Raw genomic sequence first — 27,647 nt, forward strand, 5'->3', positions numbered from 1 at the left:
GATACTGCGCACTTTAGCAGTCGAAGAAGCTCGAGCTAGCGTTGCTGCGATATTTTTTAGCCGGCTAATCGTCTGCACAGCAAAGAAGGTTGTTGTTTTTATTCTTACAATGTTCAAATTTCCCCTTAACCTATATATTTCTCAAATGTGTATATGACCGAATAGGCAAGGAAACGCTAATTTAAGTAAAATTCACCCGCTTGCAAGATGTTAGCATTTAAACTAAGTAGCTAGCTGGACAGTCAACACAGGTAGCCATACTGTAGCGCTCGGATGTTTTGAACAGTGTCACTTCGTATTTTGGAGAGTTTTGAGTGGGATTTGCACGATGTCGAATAAACGATCCCCGCAAATCGCTGCTGCTGCTGCGCCTTCCGTGCCCAGTACCAGTAGCAGTACGAGCAGCAGCAGCAGCGGCTCAGGAGGCACCGTCAACCCAAGCGGTGGCAGCAACGGCGTCACGAGCAACGGGAACAGTTCAGTCAATGTTGTGCCCTCACGGACATTGGCGAATTCGGGGGACAATGGCATTTCGGTGCCAAGTTTGGTCGCTGTATCGTCGTCTCGAAGTGGCTTCGCCTCCCTCAGTAGACCCTCCGCGTCCTCTGGCAGTAGGAAGAGGTCTCTCCATCAAGCACCTCTCTGCAACGGCTTGTTGAACTCCTATGAAGATAAAAGCAACGATTTTGTCTGGTGAGTGGCAGTAAAATACGAGACGTGCATGGAAACTTTGTCAAAAACCTGGGTGCAAAGTCATAACAATCAAGTCAAGTCATGTTAATTTGTATAGCCCTTAATCAGGGTTGGGTAGGGTTACTTTAACTTGATTACTTTCAATTACTTTTGGATTACTCCAATACCGAATAAACTAAATATGAATAAAATGACTAAATTTTGTGCAGGCTTGGGGAGTAACGGAATACATGGAACGGCAAAAATGATGTTGGCAAGCTGTTTGGATTTATTATCATTTTGTTTCTGTCGCATTTTATGTTAGTTTTGCCGGAGATCAAAGAGATATAAGCCAGGAGAGAAAGCTTACCACGTGTTGTGAGTCATAATTTTATTCATATTTAGTTTATTTTGTCTTTTATTAGCATATTTGGTATTGGAGTAATCCAAAAGTAATTGAAAGTAATCAAGTTAAAGTATCCCAACCCTGCCCTTAATCACATGAGGTCCCAAAGACCTGCACAGATTAAATATTATTATTACACCATTATTATTATTAGACTCAGAGATGGTTTCTTCCCCAGAGACATCGCCACCCTTAACACACCCCGCAGAAAAAACTGAAACTTGCCAACACACTACCTCATCTCATTAGCTGAAATGAAATGATCTGCATTTATATAGTGCTTTTCAAGTCAATGACTTCCCAAAGCGCTTTACAATGTGCTCTACATTTCCCAATAGCGGCCTTGCAGCCATGTAAGGCGCTAACCTGCTTATTAGGGGTTATGTGTCTTACCCAAGGACACCTCGACATGTAACTCAGACGAGCCGGGATTCGAACTGGGATCCCTTGATCCCAAGACGAGCGCTCTACTGCCTGCACCGCTTATCCTCAGTAGGGTCGCGGGGGTGCTGAAGCCCATCCCAGCAATCATCGGGCAGTGGGCAGGGGACACCCTTAACTGGTTGCCAGCCAATCGCAGGGCACACAGGGACAGACAACTCGCTCGATCATTCACACTTAGGGAACAATTTGGACCGGCCAATCCACCTGAAATGCATGTCTTTGGAATGTGGAAGGAAACCGGAGTGCCCGGAGGGAACCCACGCAAGCACGGGGAGAACATACAAACTCCGCACAGGAAGTCCTTTAGCTGGATTTGAACCCACAGAGGAGGTTCCCAAGACCTTAGAACTGTGCCACACACGCGATAAGAACTGCGCTGCCGTGCTGCCCAATTTCCCAAATTATAATTTGCAAAAAAGGATGCCATTGTTAAGTATTCTTGCTTTCTTCCAGTGATCAGCCAAGTAACTAACATTTATCCGTAGGTAGCAACAAATAACCATTTTATTTATTTTTTAAAGAAGTAATTATCAGCTAATATATTATATTTAATATAATATATTTAATTATTAATTTGTTTGTTGAATAAATTGTACTGCATAAAAATCCCAATAAATCAAATGAAGTAAAGGTCTTGCACATGATTCTGGTTATTTAGATAATTACTTTCCAATTTTACTCAAAACAAAAACAGAAAAAGTTAGGACCTAGTAAACCTTTTTTGTTAATGTTTTTTTACTTATTTTTATAAGAAAAAAATAGATACAACTATAGTAAAACTGGAAAAACAAGTCAAAAATGGAATTGAAATGAAAATGACAGCAAAATTATTCACTAAAATGAACAAACCTGCATTGCCTCCTGAGCCACAATGATCACAAATGAGCAGTAAAATGTATTATCGTCAATTTAGGCTGCTTAGTAATTGAAGATGAAAAGAAAGGATGAAATTGGTCTATCTACCCTGGTCATATCCCTCGAGAGGGTTGACCGACAGCAAGACAAACACATACAAAAACAAAGAAAATAAAAAGGGGAAAGGATTAAAAAAAAAAACACACAAAAATCTTTGGACCATGGCCAACCCAAACACCCAAAAACCTAAACAAGTTAAACACCTCGGCACCCAAGTTGGTCATGCTTTCGTCCCTCCGGATGAAGCGGGACACAAGAAAGCGGCCATTTCATTCGGGTCAGGGTAACACAACACACTCTTCTGTTCAACAGCGGGGCCCGACAGCTTTCGCTGGTTTACCCCTGCTGCATGAAATTGGTGCCGGGAATTCTTTTAATCATTTTTAACTGGTGGTATGCCTCTGGATTTTTAAATGGAAAAAAAGTGTGCCTCTGCTCCAAAAAAGTTGGGAAAAACTGTCCTTAATAATGTTGTCAACGCAAGCCAACAATGCCGTCCAGTCTGGGCAAAGAGCAGCCGATGATTTTCTGGGCTGTTAGGATGACCCAACACACGTGATTCCTGTTATGTTTTTTTACCTTACTCATAAGAATCTGTTCATGTGTCAACATACATTTATCCTAATGGTAGTGTATGTATATAGACTGTGTATGCTGCTAAACATTTCTCATTTATTTCCAGCCCCATCTGCTTTGAAATGATAGAAGAGGCACACATGACCAAGTGTGGACATAGTTTTTGGTGAGTGAATAATTTGAGCCATTCTTGGTGATTGCTGATTTGTAGCGTGAACAATTTTCTTGTATGAGGCTTTTGGATCTAATGAACAAGGAGAAAGCATTTCCCATGTATTTACTACCAATGTCATACTGTGTAATATTTGACCACTAGAGGGCACTGTGTTGTCTGGTGCAAGCCAGGGCCAGTGCCACAGTGTGGCAGTTTGATGCCGGACTAACATGGCGGCAACCTAGGTTTGGATTCCTCTGTGTAAAAGAGATACATTTTTCTCAACTTGTGATTTTTTTTTAAATAAATAAACATTGGTATGATAGTTCATGTATTTTTGCCTATTATTCAAATCAAAGTTGTTGTTTTTTTACTAAATATAAGTTTTTATGCACCACTAGGTGGCACTAAATATTACACAGTCCCTCTAAGCTTAGACTGTTTACCTTGAACAGCCACTATTATTTTAATACTAATTATTTTAATACATTCATTTGGACAAGTAACTTAAAATTAGTTTTACCTGGTTATATCAGTATCAGAAATTATTTTCCCCCCATTTTATTATGAATATTTTGTTTGTTTGTTTGTTTGTTTGTACATGATTCAATTGTTTGTTTGTTTGTACATGATTCAAATAGAATCTTTTCTTCCGGCGCCGTCACGAATGGCAGCCACTCCAGCAGCTCCCGTGTTATTTTCGATTGTTCTCGATTGTTCTCAGCTCAGGGATGCTGCTGGAAATGTGAATTTCCCTTCGGGGATGAACAAAGTATCTATCTATCTATCTATCTATCTATCTACTAATTCCTCATTTTAGGGTGGCTAGTGTTAAGTCAAGTCAAGTCATTTTTATTTGTATAGCCCTTAATCACAAAGAGTCTCAAAGGGCTGCACAGGTTATTGCACAGACTATTATTATACCATCCCCTGATCTGGAAACGACATGAGGGCAAGGAAAAACTCAAAAACATCAACATGAGGAAAATGAAGAAACCTTGAGAAGGGACCGCACATCCATACACTTAGTGTTCTGTATCAATGACTGAAATGTCTGAATTACAGCTTGCTAAACGAGTGTGCAATTGAAAATCCCAAAAACAAATATACTCTCTTTGAATTCTTATTTTTTTTCTTCTCTCACTTTTTTGAAATATGGGCCTGCTGCAAATACAAATAGCGTTTTATAGACCACATCATGTTCCTGTATTTAATATTTATAAGGCGTACCGCACAATATGTCGCAGGTGCCCTCTGTTATGGCCGCCATACAACTACACAAGCATACAAATGTGCGTATTAAAAAATACAACGGGAGCAAAACTGAGTCTGGTTGTTGTTTATTTCAGTATTGATTACTCACATTTTTTACCGGTAATCCTTATCAAACTAAATCATTGAAGTCCTTCATCCTTTGTTTCTGAACAGAATCGCTGGGCTGAATCTCGATCAAACAGTTTACTTTCTTCACTGTCAGTCACTTTCCGTGCCGTGCGGCTCCTCGGAAATGATGCGAGCTTTTGTGAAAGCTTGAACAACAATCCCAGCACACAAGTTAGCCCAAATATCTAGTCAAGTCAAGTCATTTTTTTTTGTATAGCCTTTAATGCCTCGCTGCAGCACTTTGTACCAGCTGAAGGCTCTTGATTTTGGGCTTTGGGAGACCGGAGAGCATGGTCATGAATATACGGTATAGTTTGTCATGAGACTTTGGGTAATAATGTCGACAAATTGAATGCAACCAATATCCGCATCTCATTTCTGAGCGTGAATAAAGTAACTGGAGTCAGAATCGGTGTGCTGTTCAGCAAGCATGCAGTGAGTGGTAATAACCTGAATCAGAGAAGGAAAGTCAGACCAGTTCATTGAAGACAGTCAAGTACAAGGCTCTTACTATTTAAAGCCACTATTATGTAGTTTGGTTTTAATAGTTTTGTCTTAGCATATTTGTCTCTCGTGAAACCAGTTCATTACACAGAAAAGATTAGAGCTGCCAGTTAATTGGGCAATGTATTCATTGTTACCAAGATGCAGACACATTCCCAGAAATAATTAACCTTTAATTTTACAGGGGGGTTTTTCAGAAAGATTTTTAAGTGCTGTTCTTTTAAATGCTGTCCTTTTACTTGTTGAATTGTTTTGAAAAATTAAAAGTGTCCTTTTTAACACTTGCAGCTTCAAGTGCATCCGCCAGAGTTTGGAGGATAGCAACAGGTGTCCCAAGTGCAACTACATAGTTGATAACGTGGATCAACTATACCCAAATTTCCTTGGTAGGCAGGAACTGAAAGCATCATTTTACATTTATATCTGAAACCCATTCCACTTGTATATGTACATTTGTAATATGTCAGTGTTCATTTTACCTCTGAAAAGTGATTGGTCCCGGGGATTCGCATGCTCAAAAATCTATGGGTCCCAACAGAGATCTATGGGTCCCCCAAATTTACTGTCATTGAGGTTTAAATTGTAAATCGGCGACAAATATATAATATAAATCTATATATTCATTCAGTTTTAATCATCAAATTATTAATCTGTTTTCTGCATCAAATTATTGTTGGTAATATACCGATTAAAGGGATAACCACAAACCTGTCTTTTTTTCATTTTCTCCTTTTATAACTTCTTTTTTCTTAACTTCTTTATACAACATCATAATTCGTAATATAATGCATCAAAGCAAGTGAGCCGTTTGAGAGCCGGCTCTCTTGAATGAGTTGAGCCGAAAAAGCCGGTTCTCTAAAAAGAGACGGACTTTTCACTACACAACTGGAGATCGGCGTGCAGACAAAAACTCGAACCGTGAGACCAAAACAACATCTGCTGGATCTGCCTGATGAAAAGTTTGTAGTGCGGTAATTCTTTGTTTAAAAAATAATGTAATCGGGTAATAATGACAATTTTGTGTCAAAAAAGTTGCATCCCGGGGATGCACGTTGATTTAAGACTGTGCGTCCCCAGCAAAAATGATGCGTCTAGGACGCAGGGACGCGGGCAAACGATAACACTGATATGTTTTCCTTTATTTAATATTTTTTACTACTGGAAATGGTTTTTTTTTTGTTTGTTTTTTTACATTGCATTTGTCACTAACTCTGAACCCGTGAAAGAAGACTCGTACTGCTGAATCAGTCATAGTTTCGGAGTTTTTGGCCATTTTAAAATGCCGATTCCTCACAAAAAACACATTCAGCACGGTGTTTTTCTCCAATCGCTTGTCTGTGAAAATTCCAACACAATTTTTACTGTTTTGCTCCTGTTAATAAGGTACGCTTATCTCCAACCTAACAACTTTTTCTATGAGAAATTGAATTGCCTTTGCTTCTAAGCTAGTAATATACTTATCATATTATTGCAGAAGTGATAAATATTATAGGCTTAAAAACAGTGAATAATTTTATGTGTGTAAGGAAAAGAGAAACCTTGCTATTGCTAAGATGCCAAAGTAATCAATGTCATCATTTTGTATTTATACAACTCCAACAAAGTGTTGCAAGCCATGAGTACCAAGCAATTTTGCAAACCATATCTATTTTATATCTCATCTCATTATCTACACCGCTTATCCTCAGTAGGGTCGCGGGGGTGCTGGAGCCCATCCCAGCAATCACCAGGCAGTGGGCAGGGGACACCCTGAACTGGTTGCCAGCCAATCGCAGGGCACACAGGGACCGACAACTCGCTCGCTCATTCACACCTAGGGACAATTTGGACCGGCCAATCCACCTGAAATGCATGTCTATTTTATATATTAATTAAAAATTGACAATTTTGAGCAGTTCTGATTGATTTGACCACAAAGAACATGAAGCCAAGTGTCGTGTAGAATTTTATTAGGTTTCAAATGTGATGTTCATTTGTGAACCTAGTCTGCTGTTGGGTGTTCCATCCAATTTTTCTGTAATTTACTCAAATATTTTCTTTCTTCTTCCCCACTCCTAGTAAATGAACTAATCCTTAAGCAGAAGCAAAGATCAGAGGAGAAAAGACTTAAATTGGATCATCCCGTAAGTAAAACAGCAGTCCCAATTTTATCATATGCTACCGAAAAGGGGGAATGCCAGTTCTATTTTACTGAACTCTCTCTTTTGACCCCTAGAATGGATCCAGATGGCATGTTTTCCAAGATGTGTTAAGTCCAGACCAAGAGAACTTGGACCTGGCAAATGTCAATCTCATGTTGGAACTCCTCGTTCAGAAGAAGAAGCAGCTGGAAGCGGTAAGGCTGCACCCACAACACAGAAATCTCTTTCTTGTCCTAAGCCCTTTTCGGATGATATGCAATCTGAGTGTAGGAAATTGCTAGACATTTTTACACATTTGTGTTTAGTTGTCATGTTTTGAGGTTTAAAAAAGATAGTAAAGTAGGGCTGCACGATTAACCGAAATCTACCGTAAATTCTGGACTATAGAGAACATCTGATTATAAGCCGCACCCACCACATTTTAAGAGGAAAGACGATTTTGTAAATACACAAGCCGCGCCTGTATATAAGCCGCATGCGCCCACATTTGTACCAGCTCAGTAGCCTAGATGGTAAGGCGCCCGCTTTGAGACTGGGAGGTCGGTGGTTCGCGCCCCGGCCGAGTCATTCCTAAGACTTAAAAAGTGGTCGGCGGCGCCCTCTGTTGGCTGCGGCTGCATCGGCTCGCTACAACGGGTCAGGTGCAATCGACATTTCGTTCTGTGTACATTGTTACACAGAATGACAATACAAGGAAATTATTATTATTATTATTATTATTATTATTTAAACATGTAACACAAACACAAAATTAACCTAAACCCGACTTCAAGTCCCGCGATTGAAACTAAATGTCCTCTCATTAAAGTTCACAGTCCAAAAATCACAGCCGCCAAAATGAACGGAAAATGATATCGGTACTTAAGGTTTGATGCAGACCTGCAGAGTCCGGGTCCCGTTGTAAGTAATCCAAGGAAAAAAGTGTATATTTCCAAACGTAAGGGTGGGAAAAATATATCAGATGAACACATTTACTCACGCAACTCCTTTTTCTTTAACCAACTTTTTACCCCCTCTTTCCTTTTCTGTCTCTCACCTTTAGCGGTCCCCACTTAAACTCGGCACCCCGCGTTTGTTCTGCCCCTCATTTTTCGTTCACCCGTGCAAAACATATGAGAATAAGTGTCTAAAATAAATACAAATAAATGCATTGCAAAAATATACAGTTGCAAATACATATTATACATGGGTTACACATATTTACAAAGAAAGACGATACCACGAGAGAGTTTTCAAAGCTTTAATAATAATAATATAGCTTTGACAGGGCAGTTAATGGTAGCAACACTCGAGCGCCGCTAGCGGCCGTTAGAAAAATTACATAAACTGGCCGCATCACTGAATAATTCGCAGGGTTGAAAGTTAGGGAAAAAAGTAGCGGCTTATAGTCCGGAATTTACAGTAATTAATATAGCGATGTGGCGTAGTGTGATTGTGTTATCGCAAGACAGTGCGGTTTTTTTTTTTTTGTTTGTTTTTTTTCCATGGATTCAGAGTTTTGTGCTTCTTATTTAAACAATGAAGTGATGGACCAACCAGAATTGTCAGTTTGGGTTTTAACGGTGCCGGCCAATCAGAGGCAAGTTTTGACTGCACTAGCCAATAAAGGCGTGGCAAAGTTTGCAAGCAGTGTGTGCGCGACTTTCATTGGCTGCTGTATTCTCTCAGTCAAACATCTGCGTGCCCAGCCCCATCTGTCCCCCAAAACAAATTGCGGAGCACTGCTATACAGCTAAGCTAGTATTTCAGCGGCTCATTACATTGTAAAGAAATTCATCAATTCAATCGGACTCTGAGGAAAGTCGGTTCCAAATAAATAATTCCCTCCAAACTAAAATTGGTAGTGTTCAGCACAAGGATCACTAATATGGCCTCCTAAGAAAAGCTAAGTACCGTAAATTCCGGACTATAAGCCGCTACTTTTTTCCCAAATGTTCAGCCCTGCGGCTTATTCAGTGAAGCGGCCAATTTATGTAATTTTTCTAACTGCCACCAGCGGCACTCGACTACAAAAGGTAAGATTTAGACCGGTGGAATAAGTGCGCCGAGGTAGACGGCATCCTCTTAGTTTGCGAACGAATTGTCAGTCTGACAAAGGTTCTTTCCGATAATGAGGAAGTCGCCCTTGATGGCGGCAGTTATAAGGAGAAAGATGAGGACGGTTAACCGTGAATTTTGCATTTGCGGTATGGCTTTTTTTAACAGATACGCACGATGCGTTGCGAGCATGTTATTAGTAGCGCGTTGGTACCTTTCACAGGCACGGTTTGGGATGAAAATTATATTATTATTATTAAAGCTTTGAAAACTCTCTCGGTGTACCGTCTTTCTTTGTAAATATGTGTAACCACGTATAATATGTATTTGCAACTGTATATTTTTGTAATGTATTTATTTTAGAGACTTATTGTGATATGTTTTTTACGAGCGAATTAAAAAGAAGGGGCGGAGCAAACGCGGGCTGACGGGAAGTGGGGTGAAGCTGAGTTAAATCTCTTTGTTGTTGCAGCGGACAATAGTGGATACCGGTATATATTTTTCCCACCCTTAACTTCGGAAATATACATTTTTTTCATTGGATTACTTTCAGCGGGACCCGGACTTTAAAGGTCTGTAAATTCTAATTGCAGGTATAATTTTCTGTTCATGTTGCTGATTGTGGTGTTTGGATCGTATACTATATTTAAAGTTACAATCGCAGCACCTAGTCAAATTTGGGATAAGCTTTTGACTTTGCTACATGTTTTAATGTTGGAAAAAAAACAGAAAAAAATGTAGCCCCATGTGCTAATCAATCACTAAAATGTCGCTTTAAGCTTCAAAAAGATTGGTGACTCCAGTTAAGTTTTTTACTAATTAATGAACACTTAATTTGTTTTTTCTCACTCAATACAGCTTGGATCTCTATGCCATGATTTACTTTCACATCCAAGTGTTTGTCCATTACATTAATTAGGTTTATTTTTTGTTTTACTGATTTGTAATAAGACAGGGATCAGAATTTTCCGCGGATCCGCGGATTTCCGCTGTTTTTGAATCCCAAAGGCCATTCCCGTAAATCGTCTAAATTCGATGAGAAAATATTTTGGGGGGGTGAGGTATGATACGTGACTGTTTCATCACCCCAAGTTAGCAGTTAGAGATCGCGAGAAAAATCGGCAAAAAGAAGCGCAGCGCATTAGATCTATAACACACAACAAATAGATCGACTCCTACCATCGGTCGATAGGTTCGCTGATAACCAATCAGCGGAGCTTTTGTTCAGAGCATTGGCTTTCTCAAACATGGCGCTCCTTCCGGTCTTTTCAAACGGTGAAATGAGTGTTTGAAAAAGTAAATATGAAAATACTAAGAAAAGAAGACGAGGCTTTTGTCTCCGAGATTGATAAAGGAATCAAGAATAAATTTAAGTGGTCATGGCTGGAGAAGACTGTCACAGACTGACATGTATTTTCTTTAAGCATGTTCAGTTTGTGCATTCTATTTTCAAATTAATGATGAATGGTTATTAATGTATATATTTTCATATATATTGTTGATTAGTAGCTAAATACAAGGTCCATCTTCATCATCAAAACACAACAACAATGGTGATGGTTGTAACATTGTAATCCCCCAATTGTTTTAAACATCTTAAAACTGAAAAAAATACATGGTTTCTGTTTTGTTGGATTTAATTCATTCTAGTGCAATTTTCACACAGCAAATAAGATAAATGCTGTTGGCTCCGCCCTGGACCCTGGCTATTTCAGCTGAAAATGAAAATCTCCATTCTGATCCCTGAATAAGAGTAATTCACCAATGAAAAAATGGTCCTTTAATTAAATATGTTCTCGCGTCATATTTTATGTTTATACAACTCCAACACACCAGATCTAAAATCTAGGAAGTGGCCTTGTTTTTTCATAACATATCTTTTCATAAATACAAAACAGATCTCGGTTATTGCCAATGATTTTGTAAGGGAAAGTATTTGAAGTATGCAAAGCCTCCCGCCGCAGTTGTCAACATCGCACAACACTTTGAAATGCGACAAGACTAAGTTTGGCTCTTGCAAGCACCAAGTGTAGTTATTTGCCAAATACAAACTCATGTGGTAGGGCTTCATTGAAAGTCCTCTTTTTTTTAAATACAGTTTTTACGTCATTAGGCTTATGATTTGTAACAGTATTCCGCCAACTTGTCACTTTTGCCTTTTCTTGGAATAATGCAATCTACAATTTGTTTCTGTGAACAAGGAATCCCAAGCAGCCCAGAGACAGATTCTCATGGAGTTTCTTAACGAAGCCAGAAGAAACAAGAGAGAGGTACAGGCCACAAGCACCAAGCAATTGCAAACAATATCTATTTTATGCATTGATGAAATGAAAAATCATCTGAACACCCCCGTTGTTTTCAACAGCAATTAGAGCAACTACAAAAGGAGCTTAACTTCCTGGAAGAGGACATTAAGCGTGTTGAGGTATGATTTATAGAGTCAAACGTGAAAAACAACCCCAAAAGAAAGACAGGAGCAGAGCAATTTATTCTGGATCAATGACCACAAACTGGAAGCTGTCACCCCTCAGTCAGCCAAGCGTTTTATTTATGTTCCTTTTTTCCAGGAAATGAGCGGGCTGTATTCCCCAGTAGAGGCAGAGTGTACAGTGCCCAATGTTGAGGCGCCCTCACCATCACCCAGGTACACCTCGACCCCATTAAATTGTATTATCTCAGCTTTGTTTCATGACCCGTGTGCCAAACAATTGAAATTTTCAAGGTCAAAGTATTCTTTGATGCTGGGTAGCCTGTGCTTTGTTTGAAATTTAATATGAAACCATTGTGGGGTGATCATGTCAATGGAAATAATGGACTCCCCGACATGGAATTTAACATCACCTCTTGGTTTAGACGGGTACAGGGTTCGTGCGGGTGCTTGGAATCTCTAAAATATGCTTGAATTTGAAAAGATTGTGTTTTCTAGGACTGAAAAGTGCTTAAATTTTGGCTGAATTGTTTGTAAATCTTTGAAATTGTTGCCATGTTTCTAAGACACTGCTTTCTGGTGGCTTGTATTTGCCATTGTATTTTTGCACTCGCGGCAGCTTGTCTTTAATTTGTATGGCATTGTCCTATGAAGCATCATTGCCCCTTATGAGACAGGTGCATGCGACTTAAACAGGGGACTATGGATTTTGCATTAGTGCAAGGATTACGTATCAATCGTGGACCTTTAGTATGGGCCATGCAAAAAATCAAAGTAGCGTTTCACAGTGGTAAAATGTAATGGGAAGAACTTCCTGCAACTAAAAATGTGAAATACATGGTACATTTTTACCCAACATGCGGAGAGATTTGTCTTAAAACAAAAATGTTCCTGATTTACTCCAGAACTAATCATATGTTTTGATAGCTGCAAACGCAAGAATAAAATTTGCATATGTGAATGTCAAATACATCTAATGGTACTGAAGAAATTGGAAAATTGGCCTTGGAAAAGAAATGCACATTTCTTGACGTGACATTTTTTTTATAAAAAATAACATTAGCATGGGCATCACGGCGGCACAGTGGTTAGCGCTTGTGCGTCACAGTTCTGAAGTCATGAGCTCGAACCTCCTGTGTGGAGTTTGCATGTTCTCCCCGCGCTTGCATGGGTTTCCTCAGGGCACTCCGGTTTCCTCTCACATTCCAAAAACATGCATGTTATGTTAATTGCCCGGTACAAATTGTCCCTAAGTTTGTATGAGCAAGGGAGGTGTCAGTCTCTGTGCCCTGCGACTGGCTGGCAACCAGTTCAGGGTGTCCCTTGCCCACTGCCCGAAGATAGCTGGGATGGGTTCCAGCACCCCCGCGACCCTACTGAGGATAAGCGGTGTAGATAATGGATAGATGGTAGTCAATGTATTTTGCCAAGTATTTAAATCCATTTTTTGTTTCATAATGAAAGTGTTTTGTACCGCCAGTTACTAAATATTATACACTGTCTCTTTATTCTTCATAGACCAGCAGCCGCACTATGCAATCCATTTAAAGGATTTATTTGAGAATAATTGTGAGTCTTTGTATTTTTTTTTATTCTTGAAATAGCTGTAGCAGCATAATGGAGGCTCCAAGCTACAGCCAGCCGCCGGAATTTGGTGGAACAACCCAAGTAAGCAAGAATAACGATATGAAATCACTTAATGTTTTTTTATCATACTGCCTCTGATCTTCCATACCTCCTGAACTGACTAATCTTTTCTCCAACGCAGGGAAAAAGGCAGACATGGTATAACAGCACTCTAGCATCAAGGAGGAAAAGATTGACCGCTCATTTTGAAGATCTTGAGCAGTGTTACTTTTCAAACAAAATGTCACGCATCTCTGGTAAATCACTGTCAATTGTATGCATTTTTTAAGTAGCTCAGGAGGTAGAGCGATCGTTTTAGGATTAAGGGATCCCAGTTCGAATCCCGGCTTGTCTGTGTTACATGCCGAAGTGTCCTTGGGTAAGACACTGAACCCCCAATACCCCCAATAAGCAGGTTAGCGCCTTACATGGCTGCACAGATCACGGCCGCTATTGGGAAATGTGAAGCACAATGTAAAGCGCTTTGGGAAGTCATTGACTTGAAAAGCGCTATATAAATGCAGATCATTTCATTTATGATTTGTAGTAACAAATGTCATTTTTCCATGTGTCACCACCTGTATTACCATAACTTTGTATTAAGGATAGACCGTTACAGGTTTTTCAGGGCAGATATCAACCAATATGACTTAATTTAACTTGAATAAAAAAGTGCATAGAAATTACTACGGAGCTGGCGAAATGGAAAACGTGGGTACTTCTGTTTGAGAGACAGGTTCAAACAACTAATGTTATGATAACATCTAATCACTCAGCCTTTCACTTTAGCCTGCTTTTTGTGCTCTCTCGCAATCACAAACACACACACTTGAGTGACAAGGTTATGAGAATAGCTATTATATCTATCTCCACCTCAATGTGCTTCCCTAAAACAAGTTAATGACAATTTTTACGCTACCTTTTAAGCACACACACATTTCTACCAGGGACTATAAAAATATCAATGTTATCACCGGTCTTGACTCCAGAGTTAGCAGAGCTGGCGCTGTTCTAACATTATTTGTCCTGCTTCAGTGGCTTTGCCGCTGATCGCTTATCCAATCAGAAGGCGCGAGGTGGGTAGCATGTGAGACAGAAGGCGGGAGAGAGAAAGACTTTGCTGTATCTGAGCCTAAATAATCCGCCCGTCAAATAAATAAAAGTGCACATACCAATATCCATCAAATTCCCAAATATGATAGTTAAAAGACCAATGCAATGAATTTATTAATTGAACTAGTCTTTGGAACCTGATCAATTCTTGCACCTTTATTTCCATTGACTGCAAAGTGCGAGAGCAACATATAGGAGCAAGTAGCTCTGAATCCTGACATTTGTAATGGGATTAGACTGTTGACCAACTAAAGAAAACAATTTGTTGTGGTTAAAAAAAACACCCAAGCACATCTATTAAACTAAGTGCAAATAGAGTACAGTATTATTAATTTTTTTTTTTTTTCAAATAGAGCCAATTAAATATCATAGGTTCAGGGGGAGTATTTGCAAATGTATTATGGATAACAAAGGTCTTTGGGCTGTTGTGGCAACTGATTCTGATCCAGCGCCCCAGTTTTGGCCCAGACAATATGTATGTTTGGATGAAAGCAATAATCTGATTAGACATTAAATACTTCCATTATGTAAAGCCTTGTTAACGCGCACACGGATCAGATTAATGAAATGAAATGATCCGCATTTATATAGCGCTTTTCAAGTCAAGACTTCCCAAAGCGCTTTACAGTGTGCTTCACATTTCCCAATAGCTGCCGTGCAGCCATGTAAGGCGCTAACCTGCTTATTGGGGGTATTAGGGGTTCAGTGTCTTACCCAAGGACACTTTGACATGTAACACTGAGGAGCCGGGAATCAAACCGGCGATCTCTTGATCCCAAGACGAGCTCTATACCTCCTGAGCCACTGCCGCCCCTTTTAAGGGTTTTAGTCCGACTGTATGTTCTTGGATTGCTATGGTCTGGTTAGTCGTTTCATTGTCCGAATAATTATGCATGTATACGAATTCAGTGTTTAAGATGGGAGTTGGTGTATTGGGCTATGATCAAGCAGCCGAGTCGGTTGCTGTACACTTTAAAATCCCGAGCTAAATAATATAACCTCGGGTGCTGAGTGTGGGTTAGAGTTCATTGAGCTACACCAAGGGTCGTTAACCTGTTCGACCCAAAGAGCTAGGAAAGTAAAATATTGAGATTTTTTTTGAGGCTCGTCAAATTATTATGTAAATACTGCAAACAAGGATACTGACGTATTTACCTCCGGCACAGACAGCGCTGGGCAGAGTGCGTGCTCCGCTCATCCTGCCTTTCACTCAATTAAATTGCTCTTGGTGCTTGGCTGGTGTTTTAGGGTGTACACAGTTTGTTCTCTGGGTTTTCATCATAAAGTATCTCTACAGTGAACATACGTTGTTTAATGAGCTTCCACATAAAGGATTCCTTCGAGACTTTCAGCCAAAATGGATCTGTTAATGTGACACCTTGACTGTAAACTGTCCATACACGGGCAAGAACCTCGCAAGTACAATACATGGCTTCGCATATACTTGTTTTAAAAAACTTAAAAAAGGTTTACAAGTGCTCAATCTTGTCCCTCGGCTAGATGTACTTTTGAGAAGAGCTATATACAGCTAGCGAGCGAAAGGTTCCCGACCACTGATCTACACATTGGTCTTTGCTAACGGCAATTAAAATCAAATTTCTGGCACTTGTTTCCTGTTCTAATCTTGCATATCTTCCCCAACATTAAATGCTCACACATTTTTGTGGTATCCTAAGTATGTCAACATGCAACGCATGTGTCTCTGTCTTGAGAAATTTTCACTTTTTTGTTTAGAAGAAGGGCGGAACCTCAACCAGCTGGATGACTTTAAGGAGTGTCTTGCCAAGTTCACACGCTACAATTCTGTGCGACCCCTGGCCACTCTCTCCTATGCTAGCGACCTCTATAATGGCTCTAGTATTGTCTCAAGGTATGATTTGTTTGTTTTTATTTCCCTAATACTTATTAGGGAATGTAAACTTATGAAATATGGTCAGCTTAGTTTTTACAACATTTTCAAGTGTTTCATATAGAAAGCTTGTGAGACTCTGGCCTCCGAATGAGTTACTCAACATTTTGCAAAATGTATTTATGTAACTCTGACCTACCATACCGCAAACAACTTAACTCAAGTCCATTGTAATTACTTATTTGGTTCTTTTGTTTAACTATAATATATATTAACATAAAATATTCAACAAGTCTTTTGACTTCAAGAGCTTGAAAGTTAAGGGTGATGTCTCTGCGCCCTCTATTGACCAGTTCAAAATGATGGCCATTCATCTTGCACAGTGCACTGCAAAAAGGAAATAAGATATCCGCAACAGATGGGCACAATTACTTTTAGTGGTGTTTAAGCAGCCCCAGTCAAATTTAAGAAGAACAATGAATTCTAATTTGCTACTGTGTTTTTTGTGGTTTTAGTGACATTTTTAATGGCATAATTGTCTGCTAGTAGAAAGCCATGTAGTTGGTTATGTGTGAATACTGCTAACAGCACAGACTACACAAATAAAACTGCTGTCTCTTTCCGTAGTGCAGTGGTTAGCACATTCGCCTTACACACGAAAGGTCCCCTATTTGAGACCGGGTGGAAACATATGTTGGCATGAAGATGGATGGGCACCACCAGGCTTTACTTGACCAAGACACACCACAGAAAATGGTGCCCCTACTACCCTAGTGGTAATTCAACCAACCATCCAACCATATAATAGTAAAAATGTATTGGTTTGATACATCAAAGATTGTTATTTCATGCACATGCTCACGATTTTCTGTTAGTGTAGCATAAAAATGGTAGAAGTAAGAAAATGACTGCTTTAAGTACAGTTCAAATGCCAACCTCCAACCCTCACAAAGATGAAAATGAAATGAGTTTTTGGGGATCGAGTCTAATAAATGCAGGTACTTGCACATGCCACTCAAGTACCATGACAGAGGCTGCAATGATGACTTAAGCCAGAAGATGGTGTCAGCGAGTAGTACATTTCAAAATTCCGGACAGCACCTCTAATTAAAATTCATTTTAATTAATTTAAAACAATATGGCAATTAAAAAAGAGAATTGGGGCTGTATTAAAATTTGTAAAACATTTTCACATTGATTGACACGTGAATGTGTGTGTTGCAGTATCGAGTTTGACCGTGATTGTGACTACTTTGCCATTGCTGGAGTGACCAAGAAAATCAAAGTATTTGAGTATGGTACAGTAATCCAAGATGCAGTTGACATACACTACCCTGTCAACGAAATGACGTGTAATTCTAAAATCAGGTGAAAGTCCCTCCTTGACCTTTTCTTGAATTTGATGTCCATATTACAACAAATATCATCCTATTTTTTTATTTGTAGCTGTATCAGCTGGAGCAGTTATCACAAGAACCTCCTTGCCAGCAGCGACTATGAGGGCACAGTCATATTGTGGGATGGATTTACCGGTCACAGGTCCAAAGTGTACCAGGTTTGCTAATCTCCAACTTTCCCTTTTTGATTGTTAAATTGCTGCATTTTTTAAACAACCCTGTTGTTCTGTATTCAGGAACACGAGAAACGGTGCTGGAGTGTTGACTTTAATTTGATGGACCCAAAGTTGTTGGCATCTGGCTCTGATGACGCCAAAGGTATTTCAATCACATACTTTTTGGATTTATCATCGCATAAAGTAAATGTTGACACCATTTCACTGCCTTTATTCCTCTTTAAAAATATTTGTTTCGGTTGTCAGTGAAGTTATGGTCAACCAATCTGAACAACTCTGTAGCCAGCATTGAAGCCAAGGCCAACGTCTGCTGTGTTAAGTTCAGTCCAACATCTCGGTATCACCTGGCCTTTGGATGTGCAGGTAAATGTGTCGCCATAGTAGCAACTTACTCTGTCTACTCGTTTTTCATTTAACAGGAGCCATTGAAATACTTTGTCATGTGGTGTCCGTTTTATTTTATATTTATTGAAGACAAAGACAAACAGTGATCAAAACAAACAACTCTTGTTTTTCACAGCCTTACCTCTAAATCTCTGCATCAGAGAAGTTGACAACACCTTGCCTTTAAGTTTTGGGGTTTGTGTAGATCAGGGGTCAGCAACCTTTTCGGTGTGGAGTGTCACTTTAAAATTTCCTTGTAAATCAGTGTGCCACACAAAGATCAATGACTCGTACCATTTTTTTTTTTTTACAGTAAGACCTCGGTTATCGCGGTTAATGGGGACCAAAACCACCCGCAATAAGTGAAAATCCGCAAAGTAGCGGCGCACCTTCAAAAAAAAAAAATCTCATCTCATTATCTGCGATGCTTATCCTTATTAGGGTCGCGGGGGGGCTGGAGCCCATCCCAGCCATCTCCGGGCAGTGGGCAGGGCACACCCTGAACTGGTTGCCAGCCAATCGCAGCTGCAAATCACATTAGTTCTCGCAACGAGCTGCGTTCTTCATCGACGCACGAGACGAGTGATCCACCGCTATGAGTTGTACAGCTGGGCGAATTTACGTCCGCCCGGGACGATCGGAGACAAATTCACGACAGGGTTTTTACTTGCGCGCACCGCGGGTGCCGTTCGGTCACTCCCGCGAGCGAGCCCCTAACCCGCGGCGCGGGTACTTTCGGGCGCGATACGCACGACACCGACACAGTTACGGGGGTCCCGCACATGTCCGCCGCCTTTCACCCGCCGCGCGCGGACGGCCGCCTGTCGTCGCACTGGGGTCGTCGGACAAGCGGGCTCCCCCCAGTGACGGGGGTAGCCCGTTCATGCCCGCCGCCTTTTCTCGCGTCGCGCCGTGTGACGCCGAACTCACTCCGTCGCGCAGCCCGGGAGTGGCCCGCCACTTGCTTCAGTGGTGGTGTTTTTAGCAGTGACAAAGGTTTTTAGGGTCTGTGTTTGCCGTACCTGCACACGGCGCGTTTAATGTGTACGCCTTGAATTCTTGTTTCGTCTCGTAATGACGTTTAACACTTGATGTGCGAGGTACAACGCTCTCGAGGCATAATGCACAAACAGCACAGTCATTTTTTGCACAAGCCCCCAGTCGTCAGTGAAAGAACGAGATTTTTTCGATGAAGAAGCTTTCATTATTCATTCATTTATCGCGCGCTGGTGTTTCTGTGGCTGGGTTAAAAGACGATTTTCTCCTCCTGCGAGTCGCTGTGCAGACACACACTCGCACACGGAGCATAAGAGGAGGGGCGCTACTGTAAGGCCTCTAAACAACACGGTGCGCAACTGAGAATGTCTAAATTTCAGGTAAAAATGCGCATTTAAAAAAAAAAAATCATTATTATTTTTCTGGTGTAGATTGAGACTGAAAGGTATTAATTATTTTAAGAGCATTCTGATCAAATTAATACATGTCCTTGCATGGCAACAATTTTCAACTGCGTTGGAATAGGCCAATATAAGTCTTAGTTAGGCAATGTACCAATGAAAGTAAGTAATTTACTGCTTGAAAGAAATGTAGAGTATGCAAAACATTTTTTCACTTGCTTGCCTTTTGCTGATCTTATCGATGAAGTCCAAAGAAGAGTGACAAAATGAATACATTTTGATACAATTAAAAAGCAGCAACTGTCATTTTGAGTGTTGTTTTGTTTTTTTGTTTGCAGATCACTGTGTCCATTACTACGATCTCCGCAACACTAAGCAGCCAATCATGGTGTTTAAAGGCCATCGAAAAGCAGTTTCCTACGCTAAGTTTGTCAATGGAGAGGAAATAGTTTCCGCGTAAGTCTTCTTTGTTTATGCATAACTCTGTAGTTATTTTATTCAAGTCAAATTATGTGCTATTACAGGGTCCTTAAGGGTGTTTAAAATCTTTGAAAATGTTTGCATTTTAATGTTGTGTTTTCAAGATTTGTAAAGCGCTTGGAATTTGGATTCAGTGCTTGTGAATGTTCGAAATTGTTGCCTTGTTTCTCAACAAGTCTGCTTAAAAAGAATGACACCGACACTACTCTTTGGTAGCTCTGCTTTACCATCGTTTTTATTCCTTCCTCATGATTAACTGCAGCTGGCATTAGTTTGTACAGCATTGTCCTTTGAAGCTTCATCGCTCCTCACAGGTTAGCCCAAGAGGACAAGTGCATGCTACATCAAAACAGGGCACTATGAATTGTGGATTACGCATCAATTACGGACATTTATAATAGGCCGTGCAAAAAAATTAAGGTAGCGTTTCCCAATGGTAAATTGTCACGGGAAGAACTTCCTGCAACTGAAAATGTACGGAACATGTTACTGTCATTTTTACCCAAAGAGAGTAGTGAAAGAAATATATCCACAATTTACTCACGATCTAAAATCATGTGTCTTAATAAATGCACAGGCAGGTTTTAAAAATGGTTGTTGGTCTGTTAATGGTTTTTAATTGAAATGTCTTTTATTGTCATTGATATCAATGTTGTGAAACATTGTATGCAATGAGATTAGACATTGCACTTCAGGCTAGACATGTAATAAAGACTAAAGTGAAAAAAAAAACTATTTTGAGGATAAAAGGCAGAAAAATATATTTACACTGTAGAGCTTACAGACTTGCGTAAATTATAATAGTTCAATGTTCCTGAAGGAAAAGAATAGTGCAATCAAAAGTGTTGGGAGAATTGGAAAATTAGCTGTAAAAGTCCTTAAAAACGGCTTGAATTTTGCCATAAAAAGGTGTACAAACCCATCATAAGCACATATTTTCCTGTCACCAAGTGTGAAGTTTCAGACGAAAACAGTTTCCTTGTTGTTTTTGTTTTTTTTGTTTAAATTATGATTCATTATTCTGTTCGTAGGGACCAAAATATTTTAGATCTTTTATGCAGCACCTAATAGAAAGTTAATACCAATGCAATGAAACATTAAAACACAATATCAGTGTCTGAAATAACGTCTGCCCGGACGTCCAGGGCGTGCATCTTTTACATCGGGCGGACAACTTACAAAACTTCATCAAACTTTTGTTTTATTCTGATTTCTAAATCTTTGTTCGGTTTGGAAATTTCGGAATTTTGGTTCGTTTGGCATTTTGCATACTCGGCAGCCAATCAGAAGCCTGCATCGAATAACTTCGTGCTTCTGGACTTGCCCGAGCGTTATAAGGTCGTGCATTTGCATATCATTTTCCAAAGTAGACTCACAGAAAACACAAGAAAAATGGATAAGTGGTTAGGAATCAAGCCAAAACCTCAGCCGCAGAAGATTCAAAAGAAGCTAACAAAATTGATGACGCCACAAAACGTAAACGTACATTAAAAGCATCGTAGAAAGAGGAGTTCAGGGGGCTTGTAGCAGACGACGCAACGTAAGCATTGCTTAAATGAAGATGAGTAAATACAGGCACATACTGATGGCAGATGGAAAACAGCAGTGTCGTATACATGCAATGAATGTTATAAGTAGATTTATAATAAACTTGGTTTTAAAGTGTTCTGTTATATATTCTGATTATCAATCCTTAATACTTTGCAACAATGGGTTTTTGAGATGAGTCGTCTTATTGCGTTTCAAATTGGGGAAAATGGGGCAGGCAACTTTATGGCTAGGCAGGCAACTTTTCAGAGTGGTTCTTAATCACAAAAAAAGTCTAAAAGGGCTTCAGGAACCCGCAGTTGACAAATAGCTCTGCTAGCATAGGTGGATTGCAGGCCTTAACCAAAGCCAAACGATCCTGATCACAGTCATTCAGCACTTGTGGCAGATTTGAATTCTTTAGAAGAATCTCACCAATTTTTTTTTTTTGCCAGATTTTTCAATACAACTCTAGGTACTTTCAAAAGGACCCTGTTGAGGAAATGCATTCCCCACTCACCAACATGATAAATATTTATGGGAATATTTATTGTTTTTTTTGTCCCATGCCGAGTATGCTTTTGAAATCATGCTGTCCGAGTCAAAAAGTTGTTCATAATCACATTTCAGGTCAACAGACAGTCAGCTGAAACTGTGGAATGTCAACAAACCTCATTGCCTGCGTTCCTTCAAGGGTCACATTAATGAGAAGAACTTTGTTGGCCTGGCTTCTAATGGGGATTACATTGCCTGTGGTAAATGTCATTGTGTTCTTCAATATGTAATGACAATTTCTCAATAGTGATTCACATTTTCTTTGTTTGGTTCGCTACGCAATCTCCAACTGTATTTGCCTATGTTTGCAGGGAGTGAAAACAATTCCTTGTACCTTTACTACAAAGGACTTTCCAAGACACTATTAACCTTTAAGTTTGATACGGTAAAGAGTGTACTGGATAAAGAGAAGAAGGAAGATGACATCAACGAGTTTGTCAGTGCTGTTTGTTGGAGGGCCTTACCCGATGGAGTAAGTCTTGTTATTTGCAATCATTATGTGCTATCAAAGTTTAGGGACGTTATATAACAGTCAGTCTAAAGATAACCTGTTGTCATCTAAGTCATGCTGCTGTTCTGTTATTAAAGGTGTATTCTTTTCAGGAGTCAAATGTGTTGATAGCTGCCAACAGTCAAGGAACAATCAAGGTTTGTGTACATTTTCAATCTCCTAACTTGTTGTGTGGAATATTTAATTAAGGTAAATTGCCACATATATGTAATAGGAAAAAAGAAGAATTGTATAGATAACACTCGAAAAGGCATATAGTGAATCAAGGAAGCAAGGTTTTGGGTGCTCTGAGGAGAGTGATGAGTAACATGAGTATGGATGTTAAGAGAGGACTGTATGAGAGTGTGACTGTGCCGACTGTGTTGTATGGTGCAGAGACTTGGAGCCTGAACGCAGATTTGAGAAGGATATTAAATGTTTTTGAGATGAAGTGTTTGAGGAGTGACAAGATTGGATAGATCGAGAGATGAAATTGTGAGAGACAGAACTGGAGTAGTAGTGGAACTGAGCAAGTGTGTGGATAAGAGAGTACTAGGTTGGTTTGGACGCATGGAGAGGATGGATGAGGAGCGAATGTTGAAGAGAGTCTACAGAGCAGAAGTAAATGGAAGGAGACCAAGAGGAAGGCCGCGATTTTTGGATGGATGGTGTTATGAGTCCACTGCTTTTGTGTGTTTTTTGGTACTTTTTTCCTTTTTTATTTTCTTTGTTTCTGTATGTGTCTTGCGGTCGGTAACCCCTCTCGAGGGATATGACCAGGGTAGATGGATAGAAATTTTCATTCAGTTTAAGCAGGGGTGTTCATTATGTCAATCTCCAATCGCAAAAGAGGTACTAGTCGATCACAAGGAAGTGTATTCGGGGCTTTGTAGTTATTGGGATACACTGCCATCTAGCGCTCAAATGCTCTATGTCTGCATGAACATAGTTACCCCAAAATGTTGTAAATGAAAGGTAATACCGTATTTTCCGGACAATAATTTGCAGGGTTTTTTTTTTGTATAGTTTCCCCTGGGGTGCGACTTGTTTGTGAAATTATTGACACGTTATTAGATCATTGAGTTTCAATTTTTTATAACCGGTACCGTCGATCACTTCACGGGTTATTTTCACACTAAACTGCCAGAGGGTGCTCTAGACCTGTGTTGATTATTTCAACCTTGCCCTGTTTTGGGTGGGCCTTTTTCGAAGGAAGTGGCCGAGTGTTCCGGGTTGGAGTTTTTAACCGGTAAAAGGGACTCAAAGGATGAATATTTTGTTGGATTTAGTGATTTGAAGCTGAGTATATTTGAAAAAACAAAGTAACTACTCTGAAGTTGTCTGATATTAGGTAAGATATACCGTATTTTCCGCACTATAAGGCGCACCTAAAAGCCTTTATTTTTTTCAAAAGCTGACCATGCGCCTTATAATACAGTGCGCCTTGTATATGGATGAATATTAAGTCGCAAAGTCTTGCAACTAAAGCAAGCAGCCGCCGACTAGATTTTCTCCCGAAGGCGAAGTAGTCCGCGGTGTATGCTGGGATTTATATACCGGCGTTTCATTTCCTAACCAATGTGTCAATCATCATTTGAATCAGTCAATATTGGCTAAAGTTATTCGGAGGTAAAGGGGGCAGATCCTTTTTACCATTTACAGGCTCGCATAGGCTAAAGGGACAAAACAAAGCCTGCAATTGGCCGAAAAAGATGAATGTGAATCACACGTTCGGTTGCACTACGGCATAGAGAAAACAATTTTTACTGTTCTGTATTTGTAAATACTTTACTCTCCTGGATTTCCTACACTCACGGTTGTAAGAAGACCATGGTTACGTATCATTAATGAGCGTGAAGGCTGCAAGAGAACTTAGGTGAGGTTTGCGGCTTTATATTTTCCCGGTATCCTGTTTTAGAACGATCTGAATGTTTCTGTGATAAGTCCATTTCCAAACTAAATTCAATTCAAAGTGTTTATTGTCATATGCACGGTAAAGAACCCCGTTGCCCTGCACAATAAAATTCTTACTTTGATGTCCACACAGTTGCCAGCAAAAAATAAAATGGAAACAAAGAAATGTTTGTTTGGTGACATCGTACGGACACCGCATCCGCACGTGTCTGAGACACGTATTTGCGTCTTTGCAAGCTTTGGGAATGTTAAGGGGGTAATAAGTTTGACTGAACTATCTGACTGTTTTGTCGACGTTCCCATTGTAGCGCCTTATAATCCGGTGCGCCTTATGTATGGAAAATATAGGACCAAAAACTATTTTTCGGGGGTGCGCCCTATAACCCAGTGCGCCTTACAGTGCGGAAAATACGGTAATCAAGATTGACTCCCAGGAGCACACACAAAAACAAATAAATCAATGATTTAACTATTATCATTCAATAGTTTTTATTAATTACTAAAATGTAATGGTTGTTGTGCATGATAGTTACATCGCACACCTGCGATGTAGGGCGATCCGCTTCTTGGCTTCCACTTTGATGTCGGCCTACTTCTTTATTCCTGCCACGGTCTGGTCCTCTGAGGTAACAATGTTGACAGCATCTATAATATGCTGCCACCCATCTGCCTTTTTGGCATTTGGCATTCCTGATGCCAACGCCTAGCACAGAAAAAAAAATCCTGGCAGTCCACCTCCCCCACAATAACCTCCACTTCGCAATAAATAATATTGTGCTTTTTCAAAGCGTAAAGTAATCGGGTGTCTGTCAAAATAAGAGGTAATTCTCTCTGTCATATCTATCAAAAGTTGAGATTTTTAAAATAAATGCAAGCTAAAGGCTCCACACGGCCACTAAAGGCCGGATATATGTTGAAGAGCTGACGTCCTGCACTGATCCAACTTTTATTTTGGAATTTTTTTACATGATTTCTAACAACTACGACAATTAAAGGAAACGTTACAAAATTCAGTTTGTATAGCGTGGCGAGTTGTTCCCGGTGTAAAATTGCATTCACTCAAACCAGTTAACACTTTTATTGCCAAACATGAAAAAAATGTTTTCCCGTTGTTTTTGAATAAATGTATTGCGCTTAGAATGAAATAAAATGAAATGATCTGCATTTATATAGTGCTTTTCAAGTCAAGACTTCCCAAAGCGCTTTACAGTGTGCTTCACATTTCCCAATAGAGGCCATGCAGCCATGTAAGGCGCTAACCTGCTTATTGGGGGCAATAGGGGTTCAGTGTCTTACCCAAGGACACTTCGACATGTAACACAGAGGAGCCGGGATTCGAACTGCGATCTCTTGATCCCAAGACGAGCGCTCTACCTCCTGAGCCACTGCCGCCCCTTAGAAAATATCTCTTGGTTTTTCTGTCTTAAAGCCTTAACAAAGAATGAATATTTATGTCAAACACCTTAATATTGTGTATTATTTGCCCTCATGTCGGTTTTAGATAGGGGATGCTGTCATAATAGTCTGTAGTTTGCAATAGTCTGTGGTCTGTGCAGCTCTTTTAGACTCCATGTGAGTAAGGGTTATACAAATGAACATGACTTGACTTGACTTTTTGGTTCTTTACTCTACTTTAGACCTCTTCGCGTTTGGTACATTTGAATATTCATAAAGATGTTCCTCTGGCCTTTTATAGGCATAATGGGACTGTTACCTTATATCAGCCGACTTTAAGAGTTGAGTGTGCGCACTGTTTTATAAATTGTAGGTTTTTGTTGGCAAACACTTCGTGTGTTCCCTCCCACCTTTAGTGATCTTTCCTGTTCAAGGTTTATAAATGTGATACCTGGTGCACCAAGGCATATTTTATTTCAGATTGCGTAACCAGTTTTCTTTATGTAACCAAAGGTGTGTACCAGCTCGGTAGCCTAGATGGTAGGGCGCCCGCTCCGAGACTGGCAGGTCGCTGGTTCAAGCCTCGGCCGAGTCATACCTGAGACTTACAACATTGATACTCATTGCCTCCCTGCTTGGCGCTCAACATTAAGGGTTGGAATTGGGGGTTTGGTCACCTAATGACTAAAATGGCTGCGCCCTGTTTGGCTGCGGCTGCATCGGCTCGCTACAGTTTAACTGTACGGGTCACGTGTATCGACATTTCGTTCTGTGTATATGGTTACAAAGAATGACAATAAAAGTAAATTCATTCATTCATTCATTCACCTTTGCACAGGTACTTGAGCTTGTCTGAAGACCAAAATGATGAAGTGATGAAAACCACCATCATACCTTGAGCTGGACGTTTGATGATGAGTCCGCTGGAAGCTTGAGGCCAACATGTCGACCTGCCCACAGAGAACTGATGTAAACGGTGATTTAATGATTGGATTTTGGCCGAGCAGAGACTTGAAACCCCAAGAAATCTGGCTAAACTTCAACGTAAAATGAAATATTGCCATTTTATAGGAGAAAACTTAGTTTTATTTTTGTTTACAGTTGTATCTGCTGCACCAAGGCCTATTTTATTTTCAATCAGAAATAACTTTTAGCCTTTTTTAATTTTGTTTTGCTCTTAAGGGTTCAAATCCACCGAGAAGCTAAGTTCACACAACAATTTGACAAGTTAGTATTCAAGTCCCGCATCAATTCTTAACACAGCCCCGAATATTTATCAGCTTTGTTATATGTCGTATGTTTTCCAAGATGGAAGAAACGATTAGGAATGACCAGTCTTGGATTTAATTTTGTCAAATAGCAAGTCAATCCTCGGACATTCGAATTGCATTTTTAAACAAAAAAAAGGACAATTATGAGTAATGGGCAGATTGCGTAACCAGTTTTCTTTATGTAACCAAAGGTGTGGCCCGGAACAGCTTATGTTAAAGTAGCAGTGGAAAACAGAAATACTTCCATTTGTGCAAGCAACAAGACAATTGTTTCAATGTTTGTATAATATGGTCGATGTTAACATCAACTGGTCGAGAGGATTTGATGAACTCCACTAAGGCCTAGCTATTTTGTGATGGATGGAAGAAGAGGAGTTTTTTATTTGTATTGCTGAATAAATTATTTCAATCAA

The 27,647-nt window shown here is 39.9% G+C and overlaps 1 protein-coding gene across 2 annotated transcripts; it reads left to right on the forward strand.

Annotated features, from left to right (window-relative positions):
• On the forward strand, positions 1-27,647 carry cop1 (COP1 E3 ubiquitin ligase). 2 transcript variants are annotated; one of them, XM_088349981.1, is made up of 20 exons: positions 1-693; positions 3,120-3,179; positions 5,343-5,440; positions 7,113-7,177; positions 7,270-7,389; positions 11,434-11,502; positions 11,598-11,657; positions 11,800-11,876; positions 13,265-13,328; positions 13,429-13,543; positions 16,137-16,269; positions 17,473-17,616; positions 17,695-17,803; positions 17,882-17,963; positions 18,068-18,184; positions 19,941-20,058; positions 22,240-22,364; positions 22,476-22,636; positions 22,768-22,812; positions 26,802-27,647. In XM_088349981.1, exons 1-20 carry the CDS (start codon positions 329-331, stop codon positions 26,817-26,819), a joined length of 2,145 nt encoding a protein of 714 aa, XP_088206107.1. In that variant the 5' UTR covers positions 1-328; the 3' UTR covers positions 26,820-27,647. The 2 variants fall into 2 exon arrangements, with proteins under 2 accessions (XP_088206107.1, XP_088206099.1); XM_088349973.1 differs by having other exon boundaries at positions 2-693; positions 16,134-16,269.

The sequence above is a fragment of the Urocampus carinirostris genome, chromosome 1, assembly GCF_059441175.1.
Source record: "Urocampus carinirostris isolate Australia breed hairy pipefish chromosome 1, RoL_Ucar_1.0, whole genome shotgun sequence".
In the NCBI taxonomy this organism is placed as follows: domain Eukaryota; kingdom Metazoa; phylum Chordata; class Actinopteri; order Syngnathiformes; family Syngnathidae; genus Urocampus; species Urocampus carinirostris.

Bases quoted from the DNA above. Each gene is read 5' to 3' on its own strand.
- cop1 (XM_088349973.1), top strand. From the start codon at position 329: ATGTCGAATAAACGATCCCCGCAAATCGCTGCTGCTGCTGCGCCTTCC. The intron at 11,503-11,597 runs GTACAGGCCACA...TGTTTTCAACAG, and splicing joins CCAGAAGAAACAAGAGAGAG to CAATTAGAGCAACTACAAAA. The intron at 18,185-19,940 runs GTAAATGTGTCG...TTTTGTTTGCAG, and splicing joins CCTGGCCTTTGGATGTGCAG to ATCACTGTGTCCATTACTAC.